This window comes from Balaenoptera borealis, assembly GCF_965194805.1.
Source record: "Balaenoptera borealis genome assembly, chromosome: 10".
In the NCBI taxonomy this organism is placed as follows: domain Eukaryota; kingdom Metazoa; phylum Chordata; class Mammalia; order Artiodactyla; family Balaenopteridae; genus Balaenoptera; species Balaenoptera borealis.
Genome location: NC_138874.1, coordinates 70,241,268 through 70,260,930, shown reverse-complemented (window position 1 = coordinate 70,260,930; position 19,663 = coordinate 70,241,268). Strand labels below are relative to the sequence as shown.

The 19,663-nt window shown below is 49.0% G+C and overlaps 1 protein-coding gene across 1 annotated transcript; it reads left to right on the top strand.

Moving 5' to 3' along the window:
- Positions 1-8,279: 8,279 nt before the first annotated feature.
- On the top strand, positions 8,280-19,663 carry RBP3 (retinol binding protein 3). Its single transcript, XM_082339723.1, has 4 exons — positions 8,280-11,373; positions 13,602-13,792; positions 15,670-15,812; positions 17,309-19,663. The coding sequence occupies exons 1-4, from the start codon at positions 8,326-8,328 to the stop codon at positions 17,785-17,787; spliced, it is 3,861 nt and encodes a 1,286-aa protein (XP_082195849.1). The 5' UTR covers positions 8,280-8,325; the 3' UTR covers positions 17,788-19,663.

Genomic DNA, 19,663 nt, shown 5'->3' with positions numbered 1-19,663 from the left:
CAATCCACTGCTCCTCAGCTCTGTGATCTTGGGCATGTTCTGTAACCTCCCCAAGCCCCAGCTTCCTCACCCATAAAATAGGAGGAAGGATGGTTTAGGAGAAATCACCTTAGAAGCAGGATGTGAACAAGACCTATGAATGAAGGCATCACCCGTGAACAAATACTTACTGCACAAGACCTTGCAGACTTGGGGCAGCAGGAAACCTACTTGACCCTTGTTTACTATTCTTATGGTTTTACCTCTCTGGTAAAAATGACTGCTTATGCATAAATTCTCTCCAGATTTAATTTAAAATAAATCTCATTTATTTGTAAAAAGCATGCGTTCCCAGAACCTCTTTAAGCCCTGCACTCCTGTGCTTTGTCTTTAGGCTGGTTCTGGCCACAACTTTCATTGTCTGTAAACTTGAATTTCTGTCCTTACTGCACAGAAAATGTTTGATACAGGGAAGAGTCAAGGCAGCCACACGCTTCATAGAGGTTTACCCCCTGCAGAGAAAGCATGTGGGTGATGTTCCCACTGCCGTCAGGACCGTGGTCACTACTCAGAGCGCCAGATACACCTCAGAACTGATCCCAGTTCAGAGCACCACCCCCGCCCCGCCCCGCCCCCCCAGCTCATTGTCTGACACACAGCGCCCCCTGGAGGTGCCAGTGGGCGCTGCACCCACAGTTACCCTAGGTCTCTTCTGCGTCAGGCAAATAATGTTATTTGGGGGCTCTGAACACTTCTTATGTGAACACTTCTTATGTGAGTGATTAACAGCTGGAATGATCTTTATTCTGGGACTTATTGTTTTCCTTGCATGGCACAAAACTGTAAACATGCTTTGTTGGGAAGTGGGAATAAGGAATAAAGAGAACCAGCCCTTCCTTGCCTAGAGCAGTACTACTTAGCTCTTCAAATAATTAAAATAATATCGATTCTACATGAACTGTCCCATAAAATAGAAAAAATTAAGGAATATGAAGAGAAAAAATCCTTTCCAACTCATTTTATGAGGTCAGAACTACCTTGAAGCCAAAGCCAAAAGAAAAGACTACATATGGATAACCCTCATGAGCATGCAAAAATCCTCAAAAAAAACCCCAGTAAATTGAATCCAACAACATATAATAGGATAATACATAATGACCAAGAGAAATTTATCCCACAAATGAAAGACTGGTTAAATATTAGAAAACCAATCAATGTAATCAACCATGTTAACAAACTAAAGAGGAAAAAACATGATCATCTCAATAGATGCATTCCACAATACTTAACAGTTGTTCATGATTTTCTTTTTAATTCTTAAATACTAAGAATATAAGAGAATTTTCTTAAACTGATAAAGAGCATCTATCAAAAAACAAAACAAAACAAAAACAGATATACAGTTAACATTACACTGATGATGAAAGACTGAATTGTTTCTCCCTAAGATCAGGATCAAGGCCCCAGAGGTCCTAAGGAGTGCAATAGGGCAAGGATAAGAAATGAAATCTGTAGATGGGAAAGAAAGAAATACAATATGAATATCCCTCTAGAAAACTCTAAGGAATCTATTAAAAACACAGTGGATGAATAAATGAGTTTAACAAGGTTGCAGGATATAAGATTAATACACAATGAATAACTAGAAATTAAAATTTTAAGAAAAACATATCATTTACAATAACACCTGAAAATAATGAGAAATACTTAAGTATAAAACTAACAAAATATTGAATGGGAGAAAATATTTGCAAATGAAGCAACTGACAAAGGATTAATCTCCAAAATTTACAAGCAGCTCATGCAGCTCAATATCAAAGAAACAACAACCCAATCCAAAAATGGGCAGAAGACCTAAGTAGACATTTCTCCAAAGAAGATATACAGATTGCCAACAAACACATGAAAGAATGCTCGACATCATTAATCATCAGAGAAATGCAAATCAAAACTACAATGAGATATCATCTCACACCAGTCAGAATGGCCATCATCAAAAAATCTAGAAACAATAAATGCTGGAGAGGGTGTGGAGAAAAGGGAACACTCTTGCACTGTTGGTGGGAATGTAAATTGATACAGCCACTATGGAGAACAGTATGGAGGTTCCTTAAAAAACTAAAAATAGAACTACCATACAACCCAGCAATCCCACTACTGGACATATACCCCGAGAAAACCATAATTCAAAAAGAGTCATGTACCACAATGTTCATTGCAGCTCTATTTACAATAGCCAGGACATGGAAGCAACCTAAGTGTCCATCGACAGATGAATGGATAAAGAAGATGTGGCACATATATACAGTGGAATATTACTCAGCCATAAAAAGGAACGAAACTGAGTTATTTTTAGTGAGGTGGATGGACCTAGAGTCTGTCATACAGAGTGAAGTAAGTCAGAAAGAGAAAAACAAATACCATATGCTAACACATATATATGGAATCTAAAAAAACACAAAAAACAAAATGGTCATGAAGAACCTAGGGGCAGGATGGGAATAAAGACGCAGACCTACTAGAGAATGGACTTGAGGACACGGGGAGGGCAAAGGGTAAGCTGGGACGAAGTGAGAGAGTGGCATGGACATATATACACTACCAAATGTAAAATAGATAGCTAGTGGGAAGCAGGCGCATAGCACAGGGAGATCAGCTCGGTGCTTTGTGACCACCTAGAGGGGTGGGATAGGGAGGGTGGGAGGGAGGGAGACACAAGAGGGAAGAGATATGGGGACATATGTATATGTATAACTGATTCACTTTGTTATAAAGCAGAAACTAACACACCATTGTAAAGCAATTATACTCCAATAAAGATGTTTTAAAAAATTAAAAACAAATAAATAAATAAAAGTTAGGTTATTTATCTTTTTATTGTTGAGTTGTAAGTGTTCTTTATATGTTCTAGATACTAGACCCTTATCAGATAAATGATTTTCAAATATTTTCTCCCATTCTGTAGGTAAATACCAGTGTCTTTTAATAAATAAAAATACTTTTGAGAACAAAAACAATAAAAATAAAACTAACAAAATATTTACATAATTTATATACTGAAACCATACAACACTGATAAATCAATGAAGACATAAATAAATGGAGTTATACCATTTTCAAAGATTGGAAGTCTCAGTATTGTTAAGATGTCAATTGTCCTCTAACTGATCTATAGCTTCAGTTCAATCCAAATCAATTGTCTGATTGTAAAATCAATTATTGGTATCTAAAATGTACATGGCTTTGGATAAATCCATATAAATCCAAAGGAACTAGAATAACCAAAATAATTTTGATGAAGAATAACAAAGTTTGAGGGATTACATTACATGATTTCAAGACATACTATAAACTATAGTAACCAAAACAGTGTGGTATTGGTGAAAAAACAGACAGAATACAGCAGAACAGAGAGTACAGAAATAGACCCACTCATATGTGGTTAATCACTTTTTGACCTAATGCCAAGGCAATTCAATAGGACAGGAAAGTTTTTTCAACAACTAGTGTTGGCAACTGGACATTGACATGGAAAAAGAAAATCTTGACCCCTTCCTCATACAATAAAATAAATATACACATACACAAAAATTAACTCAAAATGGATTATAAATGTAAAACCTAAAACTATGGAACTTCTAGAACAAAATATTAAAGAAAAGCTTGGTGACCTTGGAATAGGCAAAGATTTCTTAGGTATGGCACCAAGAATATGAATCATAAAAGAAAAAATTGATAAATTGGAATTCATCAAAAACAAGAACTTTTAATCTTCAAAAGACACTGTTAAGGACATGAAAAGACAAGCCACAGATTGAGAAAAAATATTTGCAATACATACATCAGGCAAACGACTCATATCTAAAATGTACAAATAATTCTTACTTGATCAATAGTAAGACAAAAAACAGCCTCCTCCCCCTACCCCCTACAAATAGGAAAAGGGTTTACACAGACATTTTACTACAGAGTATATACAAATGGTCAATAAATATACAAACAGATGCTCAACACAATTAGTCATCAAGGAAGTCCCAATTAAAATCACAATGAGAATGTACTATATACCCATTATAATAGTCAAAATTTAAAAGTCTAACCATGCATACAAATTGTTGACATTAATGTGGGGGAATTGAAAGTCTCATATGTTGCTGATAGAAATTTCAAGTTTGGAAAACATTTAGATTGTTTCTTAAAATGTTAAACATGCATTCTTGTCCTAGTAAAAATAAAAACATACATCCACGCAGAAACTTATACTCAAATATTCACAGCAGCTGTATTTGTAATAGTTACACTCTGGAAGCAAACTGTAGTTCTATCAACATGTGAGTGGATAATAAATTGTAGTATATCTATACAATGGAATACTACTCAGCAATAAAATAAGTGACCTAATGGTACACTCAACAGCATAGCTGTTTGTCAGTGTTTGTCTGGAGATGGAGACGCAAGGGGATGGATAACAAAGGGGCATGAGGAAAATCTGAGGATGAGGGCAAGATACATTACCTTGCTTGTGGTGATAGTTTCATGGGTGTATACACATGTCAAAACTCACCAAATTGTACATTTCAAAGATGGGCAGTTTATTGTATGTCAATCGTACATAAATAAAGTTGTAAAAAAAAAAACAGAAAAAATACACATTTATTATATAATTTTAAAGTTACTGAAAATATAATAAAGAAAAAGAATAAATAAACAAGTGTCCAACCATTTGATTCAGCAAGCCCAGGTTTGGAAATTTTTCTACAGAAGCAAGAAGCACTAGTCCTAAGAACATGTGTTTGAGAACACTTATCACAGTATTGTTTATAGAAGCAAAAACAGAAACAACTTAAAATATCTTTTGCTAGGGAAACAGATCAGTAAATTGTCAAGGACAATTATGCAGCCATTAAAAGAACAAACTTTATGCTTCAACTTGGAAGGTTGTTTCTGCTGTATGCTTAAGTGAGTAAAACAAAATGCAAATTATCCTGTGTGCTATTATGAGGTGACACTAGGTAGATGGACGGATGGATGAGCATCATAGATGGGCAGATCCATGGATGGACAGATAGATCTCCTACATATGTGCTTCCACATATGAGCACAGAGAAAAGTGAGGACAGCTACACGTTAAACTGTTATTATTGGCTGAATTAGAAAGGCTTTGGGAGAAGATTGTTCATACATTTATGAATTATTTAACTTGCAAATATGAGTATGTTTTTCTTTTATTTTTAGAAAAGTAAAAAGAAAAAGGATTAAAACAAAGTAAAGGCAAGATTCAACTTGCTTTGAAATACATCCCAAAAATATGTTGGCTTAAGGGTTAGAGAGGGGACCAGAGAGACAGAGGTGAGAGAAAGGAAGGGTAATAAAATGTCAATGGTAGAATCTAGGTGAATAGGTCATGGATATTTGCTGTGCCAATTGAAAATGACCATAATGAACACTGAGGGGAAAACTAACATAAAACAATAGATAGGTAGGTATGTAGATAGATAGATAGGAAGTTGAATGGATAAATAACCAGACAGACAAGGCCTCTGACCACTGCAAAAAGGGAATCCGTAATGTAGCAGGAGATTAACTTTTTCTGGGATTGCCCAGGCTCCAGGTGTGCTCCATTTGACTCCCAGTAGCACACCATCTGTGCCATTGTCCCCCTTTTAATCTCCCTGGAGTGTGCTCTGGAGTGAACACTGTGTCAGGGCCTTTCTCAGGTGTACAGACTCTCCAGATACACAGAAGCCCATGGAAGGTTTGGGTCTTCAGAAGCACTTGGTACCCCCAGGGTCCCTAAGACAACCCCTGCCTCTTGGGTTATCTCTCCCCAACCCCACTGGGGAGTTCTGATCACAGGCTCTCTGCCACTCATCAGCTGCTACTGTGACCTCAGCTTCTTCATTATACCTGCTGACACTGTCACAACAATACTGTGAAGCTCTTCTCCTTACCCTGTTTCCCTTTTGAGGAAGCAGTCATGTCACTTGATCTGGGTCTGTACTTTAGAAAGCGGTAGGGTTTGGGGGTGGCTCCTGAGCCCGTGCTCTTAACACCTCTGCCCACATGGCTGCTTGTACAAGTGAGGGGGAGGCAGGGGCTTTGACTGCATCCCAACTCCAAACTCAGCCCCCAAGATCACAATGGGACTCTCTGTAGCCCCTGGGCCGACAGCTGGCAGAGGCTGCTTGGAAGCTCCTCCTGGCTCCCACAATGGGACTTGCCCAGAACGTGCTCACCTTAGACAGCTGCCACCTGCTTATGCTCCCCTCATCTGGGGGCCAGGACATCCCTTCCTCCTGGAGAATTTGGGGAACTCTGGGGACAGAATTTCCTCCCACTGGCCTCAGGCCACACCCACAGGAGGACACATCATCTCCCCTTGCAGGCACTAACTTGGGCACCTCAGGGACTTGCAACAGACCCCAGGCCGCTTCTACATCCTCCCTGAGGCTCTGGGCCATCCACACAAATCAAAGCCCCACACCAGCTCCAGGCATCCCATCCTGAGACTGCATTTTAATGAGTCCAGGGGAAACACTTTCCCCAAAGAGATACTTATTCCTGCTTATCTTCATCCACACCTTTCCTGGTCCAAAGGCTTTGCCTGGGTTCAAGCGATGATGGGAAAGTGCCCTCAGAGGATGAGACTGGCATGTTCCGAGTTGTGATTCCCCAGGCGGCGGTGGAGCAGAGGGCTCAGCCTTCCCAGTGGGGACTAAGGAGGCCTTATTATTATAATAAATCAGTCTCACTTGATTGGCTGCAAACGGTGGAGTGATGTGACCATATGTCACTTGGGCATTAAACAAATCCTAATGAGCTAAGAATATGTTTGTTTTAGCTAATTGACCTCTTTGGCCTTCATCAACCACTTGGTAAACATCCTCAGATAATGATTTCCAGAGAGCGGATTGTGGCTCTCGAGTGTGCTGAGAAGGTCCCCCGGCCCCAAGACCACCTCCTCCGGCTGCCGGCTGAGGCACACGTGCGCGCCTGCCTATGGCCACCCGGTCCCAGGAGGGTGCACTGGCGGTAACGGGGCGAAGGGAAAAGAGTGCAGTCAGACGGCTCTCCCAGCACTCCTCCCTGCCTGTGTGAAGACACTCTGAGCCATAGCTGTCTCGTCTGTTAAGTGAGGGCAATGCCCACTCCCAGAGGGATGGGGAGACAAAGCAGGGGTTCTAGGGTCTAGGCTCCGTGGTAGGTATTCTTGGAAATCTGTGCCAAATCAGTCATAAGCTGGACCAACATCACTTCTATGTGAAGGAACAGGAGTCCAGCAGTTCTCTGGGGACTGATGATCTGGATACCTGTGGGGTCTGGACCACAGAGACCTAAGTCCTCCAACTCAGTTCTCCTTACAAGCAGCGGGCCAGGGGCCAAGCCCTCAACCAGCGAGGGTCTTCTTTAGCCAGCATAATGGATGCTTGCTAGATCTCAGAGCTAACTTCATCTGCCCTGGAATCACCAATCCCGTTCATCATGTCCCACAGTGAAGTTTAGACATTTCACTCCAATCATCTGAAAGCTGTCGGGGGAACCACTTTGGTTCCCTGGATGCATTAGCAAGACAAGGGAATAAACTTGAAGCCGTGAAGTAGATGGAGCCTCAGACTCAACCTCGGCACGGTCTAAGTGACTGTGACCCCACAGGCTTCTTCTGGCTGCCCTCACATCCCCCCACCTAGGATGGTGGGCTTCCGTTAGCTACTGAACTCTGTTTCTTCAGCTATAAAACAGAGCAACTATCTGACACAGAGAACTTATCAGTAATTGAGTGCTTCCTTCTTCCCTGATGCTGTCAAGTGCCTTACCCATATTTTGTCACTTAATCTACACAATAAGTAAGACACTTCCCTAAGGCCACAGAGTAGAGGGTGGCAGCATCAGGCCCCCGAGTTCTCCTTAATTCCAGAGGGGTGTGTCACCCAGTGCAGTGGGGGAATGCTATTTACTTGCAGGTTAATAACTCTGCTTTGCAAGGTGGAGACTGTCAGCCTGTAAAGCATGGGGCACAGTGCCTGGCATGTGGCAGGAACTCAAACGGTAGTTATTCACGTTAGTCTACCAGAGGTGGCGCAGCAAGATGAGACCCCACATACCTTCTGAGTCAAACCACTTCCGCCGCTTCTCCCCAGTCCCCAGGGCTGATGCGCTTGAATTAGACAGGATTAAAGGCTTACCGGAGCTGGAAGCTGCAACCCAACTCCCGTGTTTAGCCCCAGACCTTCTGTCCGCTGGCTGAGAAGGACGCGGGAGAAAGGCAGCCACGCAGGGCAGTGCTGTTGCCTGGCGCACAGTGTCAAGAGAGCTTTTGCGCAGGAGCCAGCCCTCCTCTGGATCCCCATGTCAAGAAAATGGGCCCTGCTCTTGCCCATGCTGCTCTGCAGCCTGACTGGCCCTACACACCTATTCCAGCCGAGCCTGGTGCTGGACATGGCCAAGGTCCTCCTGGATAACTACTGCTTCCCAGAGAACCTGATGGGGATGCAGGAAGCCATCGAGCAGGCCATCAAGAGTCGTGAGATCCTGGCCATCTCAGACCCTCCGACTCTGGCCCATGTGCTGACAGCTGGCGTGCAGAGCTCCTTGAACGACCCTCGCCTGGTCATCTCCTATGAGCCCAGCACCCTCGAGGCTCCCCGGCAAGCCCCAGCACTCATGAACCTCACGTTAGAGGAACTCATTGCGGGGCTGCAGAACGGCCTCCGCCATGAGGTTCTGGAAGGCAATGTGGGCTACCTGCGGGTGGACGACATCCCGGGCCAGGAGGTGATGAGCAAGCTGAGGAGCTTCCTGGTGGCCAACGTCTGGAGGAAGCTCATGGGCACCTCTGCCTTGGTGCTGGACCTCCGTCACTGCACTGGGGGCCACATTTCCGGCATCCCCTATGTCATCTCCTACCTGCACCCAGGGAACACAGTCCTGCACGTGGATACCATCTATGATCGCCCCTCTAATACGACCACTGAGATCTGGACCCTGCCCGAAGTCCTAGGAGAGAACTATGGTGCCGATAAGGATGTGGTGGTCCTCACCAGTGGTCGCACCGGGGGTGTGGCTGAGGACATCGCTTATATCCTCAAACAAATGCGCAGGGCCATTGTGGTGGGCGAGCGGACTGTGGGGGGGGCCTTGGACCTCCAGAAGCTGCGGATAGGCCAGTCTGACTTCTTTCTCACCGTGCCCGTGTCCAGGTCCCTGGGGCCCCTGGGCAAGGGCAGCCAGACTTGGGAGGGCAGCGGGGTGCTGCCTTGTGTGGGGACACCGGCCGAGCAGGCCCTGGAGAAGGCCCTGGCCATCCTCACGCTGCGCCGCGCCCTGCCGGCAGTCATCCAGCGCCTGCAGGAGGCCCTGCGGGAATACTACACACTGGTGGACCGCGTGCCTGCCCTGCTGCGCCACCTGGCCAACATGGACCTGTCCTCGGTGGTCTCCGAGGAGGATCTGGTCACTAAGCTCAACACCGGCCTGCAGGCCGTGTCCGAGGACCCCAGGCTCCTGGTGCAGGTGGTCAGGTCCAAAGAAACCTCTTCTGGGCCCGAGGATGAAGCTGAAGAACCCCCGGAGATGGTCTCAGAAGTGCCCGAGGACGAGGCTGCCCGGCGGGCCCTGGTGGACTCCGTGTTCCAGGTGTCCGTGCTGCCGGGCAACGTGGGTTACCTGCGCTTTGACAGGTTTGCCGACGCCTCAGTGCTGGGGGTGCTGGCCCCGTACATCCTGCGCCAGGTGTGGGAGCCCCTGCAGGACACGGAGCACCTCATCATGGACCTGCGGCAGAACCCTGGGGGGCCGTCCTCCTCCGTGCCCCTGCTGCTCTCCTATTTCCAGGGACCCGACTCCGGCCCCGTGCGTCTCTTCACCACCTACGACCGGCGCACCAACGTCACGCAGGAGCACTTCAGCCAGACCGAGCTGCTGGGCCAGCCATACGGCACCCAGCGCGGGGTGTACCTGCTCACCAGCCACCGCACCGCCACCGCAGCCGAGGAGCTGGCCTTCCTCATGCAGTCGCTCGGCTGGGCCACGCTGGTGGGCGAGATCACGGCGGGCAGCCTGCTGCACACGCACACGGTGCCCCTGCTGGAGACGCCCGAGGGCGGCCTGGCGCTCACGGTGCCCGTGCTCACCTTCATCGACAACCATGGCGAGTGCTGGCTGGGGGGCGGCGTGGTCCCCGATGCCATCGTGCTGGCCGAGGAAGCCCTGGACAGAGCCCAGGAGGTGCTGGAGTTCCACCGAAGCCTGGGGGAGTTGGTGGAGGGCACGGGGCACCTGCTGGAGGCCCACTATGCCCGGCCAGAGGTCGTGGGGCAGACAGGCGCCGTGTTGCAAGCCAAGCTGGCCCAGGGTGCCTACCGCACAGCAGTGGACCTGGAGTCGCTGGCCTCCCAGCTCACGGCAGACCTGCAGGAGATGTCTGGAGACCACCGTCTGCTGGTGTTCCACAGCCCCGGCGAGATGGTGGCTGAAGAAGTGCCCCTACCACCTCCCATCGTCCCCTCCCCAGAGGAGCTCTCCTACCTCATCGAGGCCCTGTTCAAGACAGAGGTGCTGCCGGGCCGGCTGGGCTACCTGCGTTTCGATGCCATGGCTGACCTGGAGACGGTGAAAGCCATCGGGCCGCAACTGGTACAGCTGGTATGGCAGAAGCTGGTAGACACGCCCGCTCTGGTCGTCGACCTGCGCTACAACCCCGGCAGCTACTCCACGGCTGTGCCGCTGCTCTGTTCCTACTTCTTCGAGGCAGAGCCCCGCCAGCACCTCTACTCCGTCTTTGACAGGGCCATGTCGAGGGTCACAGAGGTGTGGACCCTGCCCCAGGTGGCAGGCCAGCGCTACGGCTCCCACAAGGACCTCTACATCCTGGTGAGCCACACCAGCGGGTCGGCGGCTGAGGCTTTCGCTCACACCATGCAGGACCTGCAGCGCGCCACCATCATCGGGGAGCCCACGGCTGGAGGGGCGCTCTCCGTGGGCATCTACCAGGTGGGCAGCAGCCCCTTATATGCCTCCATGCCCACGCAGATGGCCCTGAGTGCCAGCACCGGTGAGGCCTGGGACCTGGCTGGGGTGGAGCCAGACATCACCGTGCCCATGAGCGTGGCCCTCTCCACAGCCCAGGATATAGTGGCCCTGCGTGCCAAGGTGCCCACTGTGCTGCAGACAGCTGGGAAGCTCGTAGCAGATAACTACGCCTCCCCCGAGCTGGGAGCCAAGATGGCATCCAAACTGAGCCGTCTGCAGAGCCGCTATGCCAGGGTGACCTCAGAAGCTGCCCTGGCCGAGATGCTGGAGGCTGACCTGCAGGTGCTGTCCGGGGACCCACACCTGAAGACAGCCCATATCCCTGAGGATGCCAAGGACCGCATTCCTGGGATTGTACCCATGCAGGTGAGTTACAAGGGAGACTTGGTCCAGCACAGTCCCAGGAGAGAGTCAACCAACTGTCCGCACATCCAGGGCTCCGTGCAGGGTGCAAGGCAACGGCTTCCAGACGTGTTTTCATGTTAAATTTTTCACCAATCACGTCTTTTCCTCTCTCTCACCCTGCCCTCCAGTCCCTCATGTGCCCGTGAGGTCCCTGAGCACCTCAGTAGATCATTGGTACCCACAGGAGCTCAGTTTGAAAAGTGCTAGTATAGAAGGAGCTTCACTCTTGGCTAGGCAGAATGCAAGGGTTTGTAGGGCTTCTCACTGTCAGTGTTGGAGAAAGAGGTTGATAAGTCACATGAGGTCCCCGTGATTTCCTATTCTGGAAATGTGGGGTTTGTGTATGTCCACATCACCTGCCTGCCTCAGGGGTTTGCAGTTTGTGTGAATGAGTCAGGGGGATGGAGACAGGGAATCAGCACAGGTCCTGGCATCACAGTTGCCTTGGAGCTAGAGCATGGAGCCTGGGGACAGGTCCAGGAGTGTCCACACACAGCCAGGACAACCCCTGCAGTGAGGCTGCCTTGGGTAGGCACCGACTGCCTTCTCCTCCCCTCCCCCAATGCCAAGTACTGTCTCCCAAAAGAGTTGTGCTGGGTGGGCGTGCACCCTGACACAAGGGCCAACTGAATGGGAAATTCTGGGCCAGGCTGTGTGGTCAAGATATTTGAAGCCAGCACTGCAGGTCTGGGGAACACTGAAAAGGTAAATCAAGGCTGCAGGGTAGATGAGGGAAAAATTCTCCTGATCAAGGGCCAAAGCACACCCCAGGACTCACCAAGCACTCCCATCAGCAAAGAGCTGGATCTAAAGCACCTTTACAACACCTCTCCATGGTGTTTATCATCTATGATATAACTGCATAGTCACAACAAGTAGGCAGGGCAGCATTTGTCCTGGTTCCCTTGAAGCCAGGACCTGAGATAGGGGCTTAGGCACGCGGTCAGTTGATGTGGGAGGTGGTCACTGCAGCAGGAGTGAGGGAGCGGGGAAAGTGGGACAGGAAGTGTGGGCGTGTTATTGAGCCTGTTGCTTCTGAAGATTGCAACACACCCTGACAAGTGTGAGGAATGCCTCTGCAGACGTGACCCCGCGGCTCCCGCTCTCTGTTAGCTGAAGGTCTCCCTGGGGACGTGAACTCTCTCAGATTCTGGGGCAGCTTGGAGAAGGTCCTGAAGTAGAGAGTAAAAAACAAGGGTATGCTAGAGGCAAAGCCCTGTCAGCCTGGGTCAAGCTGTGGCTGAAATCAGAGGAGGGCTGAGGGCACCAAAAGCATCTACTGTCGAATTGTTATCCCATTTTACAAAAAGAGGAACTGAGGCCTGGAGGGGTACAGAGGAGAGTGGCCCATGGCCCAAGGGCTTGTGACTGAGGTCAGCACAAGGCCTGGAGGCCGGGTGTCCTAGTCAGCAGGGGTGTTCCTGGTTTGGAGTCACCTGGTGTGGATTCATATTCTGGCTCTTCCACTTACTGGCTGTGTGACCTTGGGCAAGTTACTTAATCACTCTGTGCTTCAGTTTTTTTCAGTAAAAAGATGGCGATAATAGTGTCTTCTCTACAGTAACTACTACAACATGCTCAGCACAGGGCCAGATCCCTGGTAAAGACTCAAGCGCCCAGTAGTTCATGTCTTCAGATGATGATGTCCTTAGATGATGAGCTCAGAGACAAAAAGTGTCCGGGGAGCTCAGGGGAGTCAGAGTGGAGACCATGCCTGGGCCTTCCAGCTCTGACGCCAGGGTGAGAGGTTGGCACCCATGAGCATTCCCTGTAAGGAGGCTGCTGACCACTCATTGGGGTTCATATCCCAGGCCCACTACCCATGTAACCTCCTGGATACCATCAGGAAAGGCCCTGGCACCTACTACCTCCTTAGGAAATGTTAACTCCCTTCCCGTGGGCTCAATATATCTCATGATATAAAGGACCTCCGTGACACCCACTTTCAAATTTGACCTTTCACTGTATCTGGCAGAAGTGACAGGGGGTGGATACTGGGCACGGTTTGGCAGAAGAACAGGGAACCATGGCTATGGGAGAGTTTGACCTGGACTTTAGCGGAGCTAATTGTCCATTTAAGTACTATGATCAATAATGAAATAAAGATACTCAGAACCTTAAAAAAAAAAAAAATTTGAGCTTTCAAATCTCTCCTCTCCTGACATGGAGCCGACCTCCCTCTCTTTCAGATCCCTTCCCCTGAAGTCTTTGAAGACCTGATCAAGTTTTCCTTCCACACTAATGTGCTTGAGGGCAACGTTGGCTACTTGAGGTTTGATATGTTTGGGGACTGTGAGCTGCTCACCCAGGTCTCCGAGCTGCTGGTGGAGCATGTCTGGAAGAAGATTGTACACACGGACGCCCTGATTGTCGACATGAGGTCAGTGGGCGGGGCTCAGCAGTTCCCAGCGAGGCTGGGGCAGCTGCTGGAAGACAGTCAAAGCCATGAGTCTAGTAGGGAAGAAAGGACCCTGGGACGCCGGGCAGACCCCAAGTGGAATAGCCCGCCTGGCTCTCAGGGCTCTGGCCAGCTATTCTGGGGTTCTGATTTAATTAGCCAGGTGGGGTCCCAACACTGTTGGTTTTTTTAAGCTCAGATGACCAAGGCTGAGAACCACTGAGCTAATCCAGTGGTCCCCAAACTTACCTAGTCACAGGATTCAGTGAGGAGAGAGGGAAAGGGTGACCTTAAACACACTGATTCCAGGACCCCTCCCAGCCCTGCTGAATCCAAAGCCCCAGGAGTGAGGTCCAGTGATCTGTATATTTAACAGACATCATCCAGGTGACTCTGATGATCAGCCATGTTTGGGACAGCTAGGCTTCCACCTGTGCTTGTGCCTCACATCTTATGAAATCAGCCCAGGACAACCCTGGTCATGAGAATCATAAAGCCAGTGGCCCAGAGAGAATTTGCGATTTAGCCACTATTGTTGCAAAAAGAACTCTTTACGCTACAAAATGATTGTTGGGGGGATGCTTTCAGCTAGACCTCTCATCTGCTTCTGTGAAGGTATGCCTCATACAGGTTGAGTTTCCTTCTGAGAGCTGGGGGAGGGGACTTGGAAGGGTAATGGGTAGAAGAATGCCCTTCAGTGACCAGGTCTCTTGTCACTCCCGGGGCCATCAGCAGACGTGCCCTGGGCACCTTCCATGGGCACTGGGAAGGGGGAAGCCAGCTCCCCTGGCAATTGGACACTTCCGCCCCCCCCCACCCCCATCCGCAGTGCTGGATATACTGAGAGGGAGCTCTGGCTGCTGGCTTGCAAAACTCTTGAGATTCTTAGTCGTCACTAGGTGGCACTGGATCCCAGAGGCGGACTTTCCTCCCTGGAAGATGAACCATCTCCCAGGGCTTGGGTTTGTGTATACACAGAACTTGAGCTTGGGGACTCCTGTGGCACCTCTGATGACTTTATTCTTCAAACGCTCTATTGAACATCCAAATGACCCTCATGCTAAGTCCCTTTCTGCTTAACGGTGTCATCCAAATTTTTCTAAAGAGGAGACCCAGCCCACAGGTGTGCTTTGCTTAAAGATCCTTCCAAGCCAAGGTTTGGAGGTTCAGATGCTGAAGTCATGGGCCCTGAACACATCCGGGCCATCCTAGACCATCAACTGGAAGAGACTCCTAATACACTGCCAGCCCAGGATTCCTCGTTACACAAATAAGGAGACAGGGGCCCAGCGAGGTCACACAGTAGGACAAATCCAAATAGCCTGGAATGATCACAGGATCCCTCACCCCCAATGCAGTTCCACAGCTCTGAACACTCCACCACACTAAGAGTCATGTTAGGACACCTCAGCTAAGATACCTAGTGGGTTTTGTGAAATTATCAAGCATGAAGCTAGGGAAGACAGTGCTCTCAAAATGCAGGCAGCATGGGTGCATGGGAGCAGGCCACGGTCAGTAAGCTGGGGAAATTTATCAACAAGTTCCCGAGTGCAGGACCTAGGGCCTTTAATATAACATATACAATATGTATCACATAATGTATTAATGTGTGAACAGAAGGGGTGGGTAAGTTATGCAGTATTTTCTAAATGAATTTGACCACAAAGTCTCTGGTTCTCACGAATCTTGTACTCTGGGAAATGCCAACCAAAGAATTCTGTAGGAGGAAGAAAGGACACCAGACTGAGGCTGCCTGGAATTAGAACCCTCCACAGGGCAAGGATTAGGGCACCCAGAGGGACACCGAGGGCTTCCCTGTGGGCTCCGCCCCTCAGTGGGCAACATTTCCCTTCCCTCAGGTTCAACATCGGTGGTCCCACCTCCTCCATCTCCGCCATATGCTCCTACTTTTTCGACGAAGGCCCACCTATTCTGCTGGACAAAATCTACAACCGGCCCAATGACTCTGTCAGCGAGCTCTGGACCCACGCACAGCTCGAAGGTGGGTACAGAAGCCTTTCCTTCCTATTGTCATTCTAGAAGCTTCTGGGAAATCAAGGAAAGACAGTTTGGGTTCAGGTAAAAGTAACTGTAGCTAGAATATAAAGCCCCCGTCCTATGCCATGTACTCTGTACATAAGACCTTTAATCCCTGCAAAACATGTACCATTATACCTATTTTCTAGATGAGAAAAATGAGTCCCAACTAGGTCAAATAGCTTGTCTAAGGTCACTCAGCTAATAAGTGACAGCTCCCAAACTCGAACACTGGTTTGTCTAAAACCAAAATGCCTGCCATTCCTGCCATAGCAACCATCAGCCTGCAAGACAAATGTAAAGCTACAAGGGTCCTCGGGCCATCACCAAATCCCACGGCGTTTCCAGTGGTTTTCCATCTCACCTGAACCCTCAGCAGCTTCCCAGCACACCTACCTAAAGGAAGTTCATGACTCTGATGGGGCTTGTGTTACCTGCCCTGGACCCAGAGCAGTGGCTGGAGGAAGCAGTACAGGCCCCGCGCTTTACAGAGCCACGGCTGTCCAGCCACATCCCAGGTGGATAGCCTTGCTCCATCTCCCTTGCCTAGCTTGCAAAACCAAGGAATCTGCGCGTCCACCTGAAAAGAGGGGGCTGGGAAACCAATGTGGGGTGTGCCTCCTCCGATCAGAATAGCACCCTGCAATTTTCATTTGCATACTTCCTTATCACACAAGCATTTGGAGGGAATCTTCCAAGATATACATTCAATAATATTGCAAAATGTAAATAAAAATCAGGACCAGATGAATTCTCAATTCAAATAGACATTCAAGACCAGTAGTTAAAAACAGATCTGCAGATCATGGGGTCTTGGAATTGCGATGTCCAGTACGGAAGCCACATGCCACACATGGATTGAGATGCATAAAGTGTTCAGTGCACACCAGATTTTGAAGACTTTCATGAAAAAAAGGATGTAAAATATCTCAATAATTTTATTGATGACATTTTGAGAGGAACAAATTTTAGATTTATTGAGTTAGATAAAACAGTATTAAAATTCATTCTATCAATTTTGTTTTACTTGTTTAATGTGGCTTCTAGAAAACTTGAAATGACATATGTGGCTTGCATTCGGGCTCATGTTGCTTTTCTATTGGACATCACTGTCCTAGAGGGCTGTCGTCATTAAGTCACAAACTTGGCTCTTCTGAGGGTCCAAAGTGAAGAGAGTCTGGTCAGGTTAGCCCTTTTCTCGGATAAGTCAGTCCAGCCTCTTCCCATCACTGGTGGTAAAATCTCTCAAGCGCTGGCATGCTCAGGATCCAGCACACATCCTTATCCCCATTTTACAGATGCAGAAACTGGGGCTCAGAAAGGTGGGGTGACTTGCCTGTGGACACAAGGACACAGAACTAAATCCCTGGCCCTCCTCTCTGGAGTCTAAGCAGTATGGAGAAGGCAGGTGCCCAGGGTGGGGACTTGACTCCCTATTTTGAAGGGCCTTATATCCTGCAGGTGAACGCTACGGCTCCAAGAAGAGTATGGTCATTCTGACCAGCAGTTTGACAGCTGGCGCCGCAGAGGAATTTACCTACATCTTGAAGAGGCTGGGCCGGGCACTGGTCATCGGGGAGGTGACCAGTGGGGGCTGCCAGCTGCCGCAAACCTACCACGTGGATGACACCGACCTGTACATCACCATCCCCACTGCCCGCTCAGTGGGGGCTGCAGACGGCAGCTCCTGGGAAGGGGTGGGCGTGGTGCCTGACGTGGCCGCCCCTGCAGAAGCAGCCCTCGCCAGAGCCAAGGAGGTGCTCCAGCACACTCTGCTAAGGGCGAGGCGGAGCCCACGCCTGCACGGCCGCCGCAAGGGCCACCGTAGTCGGAGCCATAAAAGGGCGGGACCTCTGGGACACATCCAAGGGACACCCAGGCATGAGGTCCTGACTGAGGCCCCCAAAGGGCAGAAAACGGGCCTGCTGCCCTCTGGTTAGGCTTGAGAATCAGAGGTACCCTTGGAGCTCATTTATCCGGTCTCTTCCCAATTGCCAGCATCCTCTCTGTTGGAACACCTCGGGACAGGAAGCTCACCCCCTTCAAAGTCCACCCCCTTCAGGGAAGTGAAGTCCAGATCTATCCCCACCCACGCTTCTTAACCACCAACCCCTGGTCCTCATGCTGTCAACTAGAGCATCTCTGTCCAATAACGTCATAACGTGAGCCACGGATGCCAGGCACATGTGTCACTTTACATTTTTAAGGAAAGTATAAAGAAGCAGGTGAAATTAATTTTAATAGTATACTTTATTTAACCCACTATATTCACAGTAGTATCATTTCAATGAGTATTCAATATAAAAATTGTTATGAATGAGATGCTTTTGCACCAAGTCTTTGAGATCCGGTGTGTGTCCCGCGCTTATAGTACATCTCCATTGGCACATGTCACGTGTCTAGCACACAGCAACCACCTGCAGCTGGTGGCTCCCATGTGGGACAGTGTGCAGGTCCAGAGGTCAGGAGACCCACTCCCCCAGTACACTGTCCCATTCTGTCCTCCCTGCACCTGCATCTTCCCCAGTAGTGTACCTCTCCCACTCTGCCCTGGGATCATTTCTGTCCCCGCCATGCTGTGTAGTCCTCAGGGGTGGAGACCGTCCTACGCATCCTCGTCTCCTACTGCCCAGCACTGGGCATGGCACCTGACACAGGCAGTGGATACACAGTAAACACACATGCCTATCGAGCTGCAAAACTATGTTTTCCTCCAAGTGGCAGCCCTCAGACACATGAAGACAAGTTCAGTTTCACTTAGAACCCTCTCCTCCCTGCCCTAAACCCTCCCAATCCAATTCTACACAGCAAGTCTATCTTTCCTTCACGATCCTTCCATGACCTTGTTCTCCTGATTCTGCCAGGGACCCAAAAGTGAGCTCTGGTGCCACGCAGAATCCCACCATGCAGCGTTGCTACCAGAAGGGAGAGTGGCCCTGGGTGGTGGTCTGGGGACCTTCCCTGCTCGTCCAAGTGCAGCCGGTCACTGTGCCAGCTCTGGTGACCAAGCTGACTCCTAACAGGGTGAGAAGTTTGAGGCAGGCAGAGCCCAAGACCTCCCCCAGAGTTGGGCCAGCCCTGGGAGGAGACCTGGAGCCCAGGGGTAACCTGGGGGAATGAGAGGCCCCCGGCTTGTGCCCTGGGTACATGCAACTCTGCTCTGCTAGAGTCACAGGGACCCAAAAATGAGAGACCTCTGAGGCTCTGCCCAAAGTCATGGTGGGGCGAGGCCAGGAGGGCGGGGAGATCCCAGTGCACAGTCCTTGCTCCCAGAGCTCCAGGCTCCAGGACTGCCGGGGTGAGGATGAAGTTCTGGTCCTATCTGGCCTGGCCCTCTGGTGAGTCCAGGCTGCAGCTGCCAAAGGTGACTCCTCAGGGCACCAGGCACGGCCTGGACTTCATCAGCCCCTTCCCTAGACCTCAGAGATCTGGGGAATCTGGGCCACCACCATCCCTAGGGGTTTCTCCACCAGAACACCTCAAAACAACCCTGTCTAACCTGGAAAGCCCTGATGGAAGGCAAGATTTCTCTCCAGCTCCTTTTCCTCCTGCTAAATTCAAGTAAGATTCATGGCATGATCGAATTTTAGTAGTTATCATATATACTGTGATCTCACATTTTTCTTCATTAAACCTACTGCTATCCAGGCAAATGTGTGACCACATTATATGCTTACACTCTAGGACTCTCTCTCCTCCCTCTTTCTCTCTCTCTCACATACACCCACAAAGAGATATATACATGCATATATATGTATGTGTGTGTATATATATATAATATGCATATATATAATATATATATAATATACATATATA

Bases quoted from the DNA above. Each gene is read 5' to 3' on its own strand.
- RBP3 (XM_082339723.1), top strand. From the start codon at position 8,326: ATGTCAAGAAAATGGGCCCTGCTCTTGCCCATGCTGCTCTGCAGCCTG. The intron at 11,374-13,601 runs GTGAGTTACAAG...CCTCTCTTTCAG, and splicing joins CTGGGATTGTACCCATGCAG to ATCCCTTCCCCTGAAGTCTT. The intron at 13,793-15,669 runs GTCAGTGGGCGG...CCCTTCCCTCAG, and splicing joins GCCCTGATTGTCGACATGAG to GTTCAACATCGGTGGTCCCA.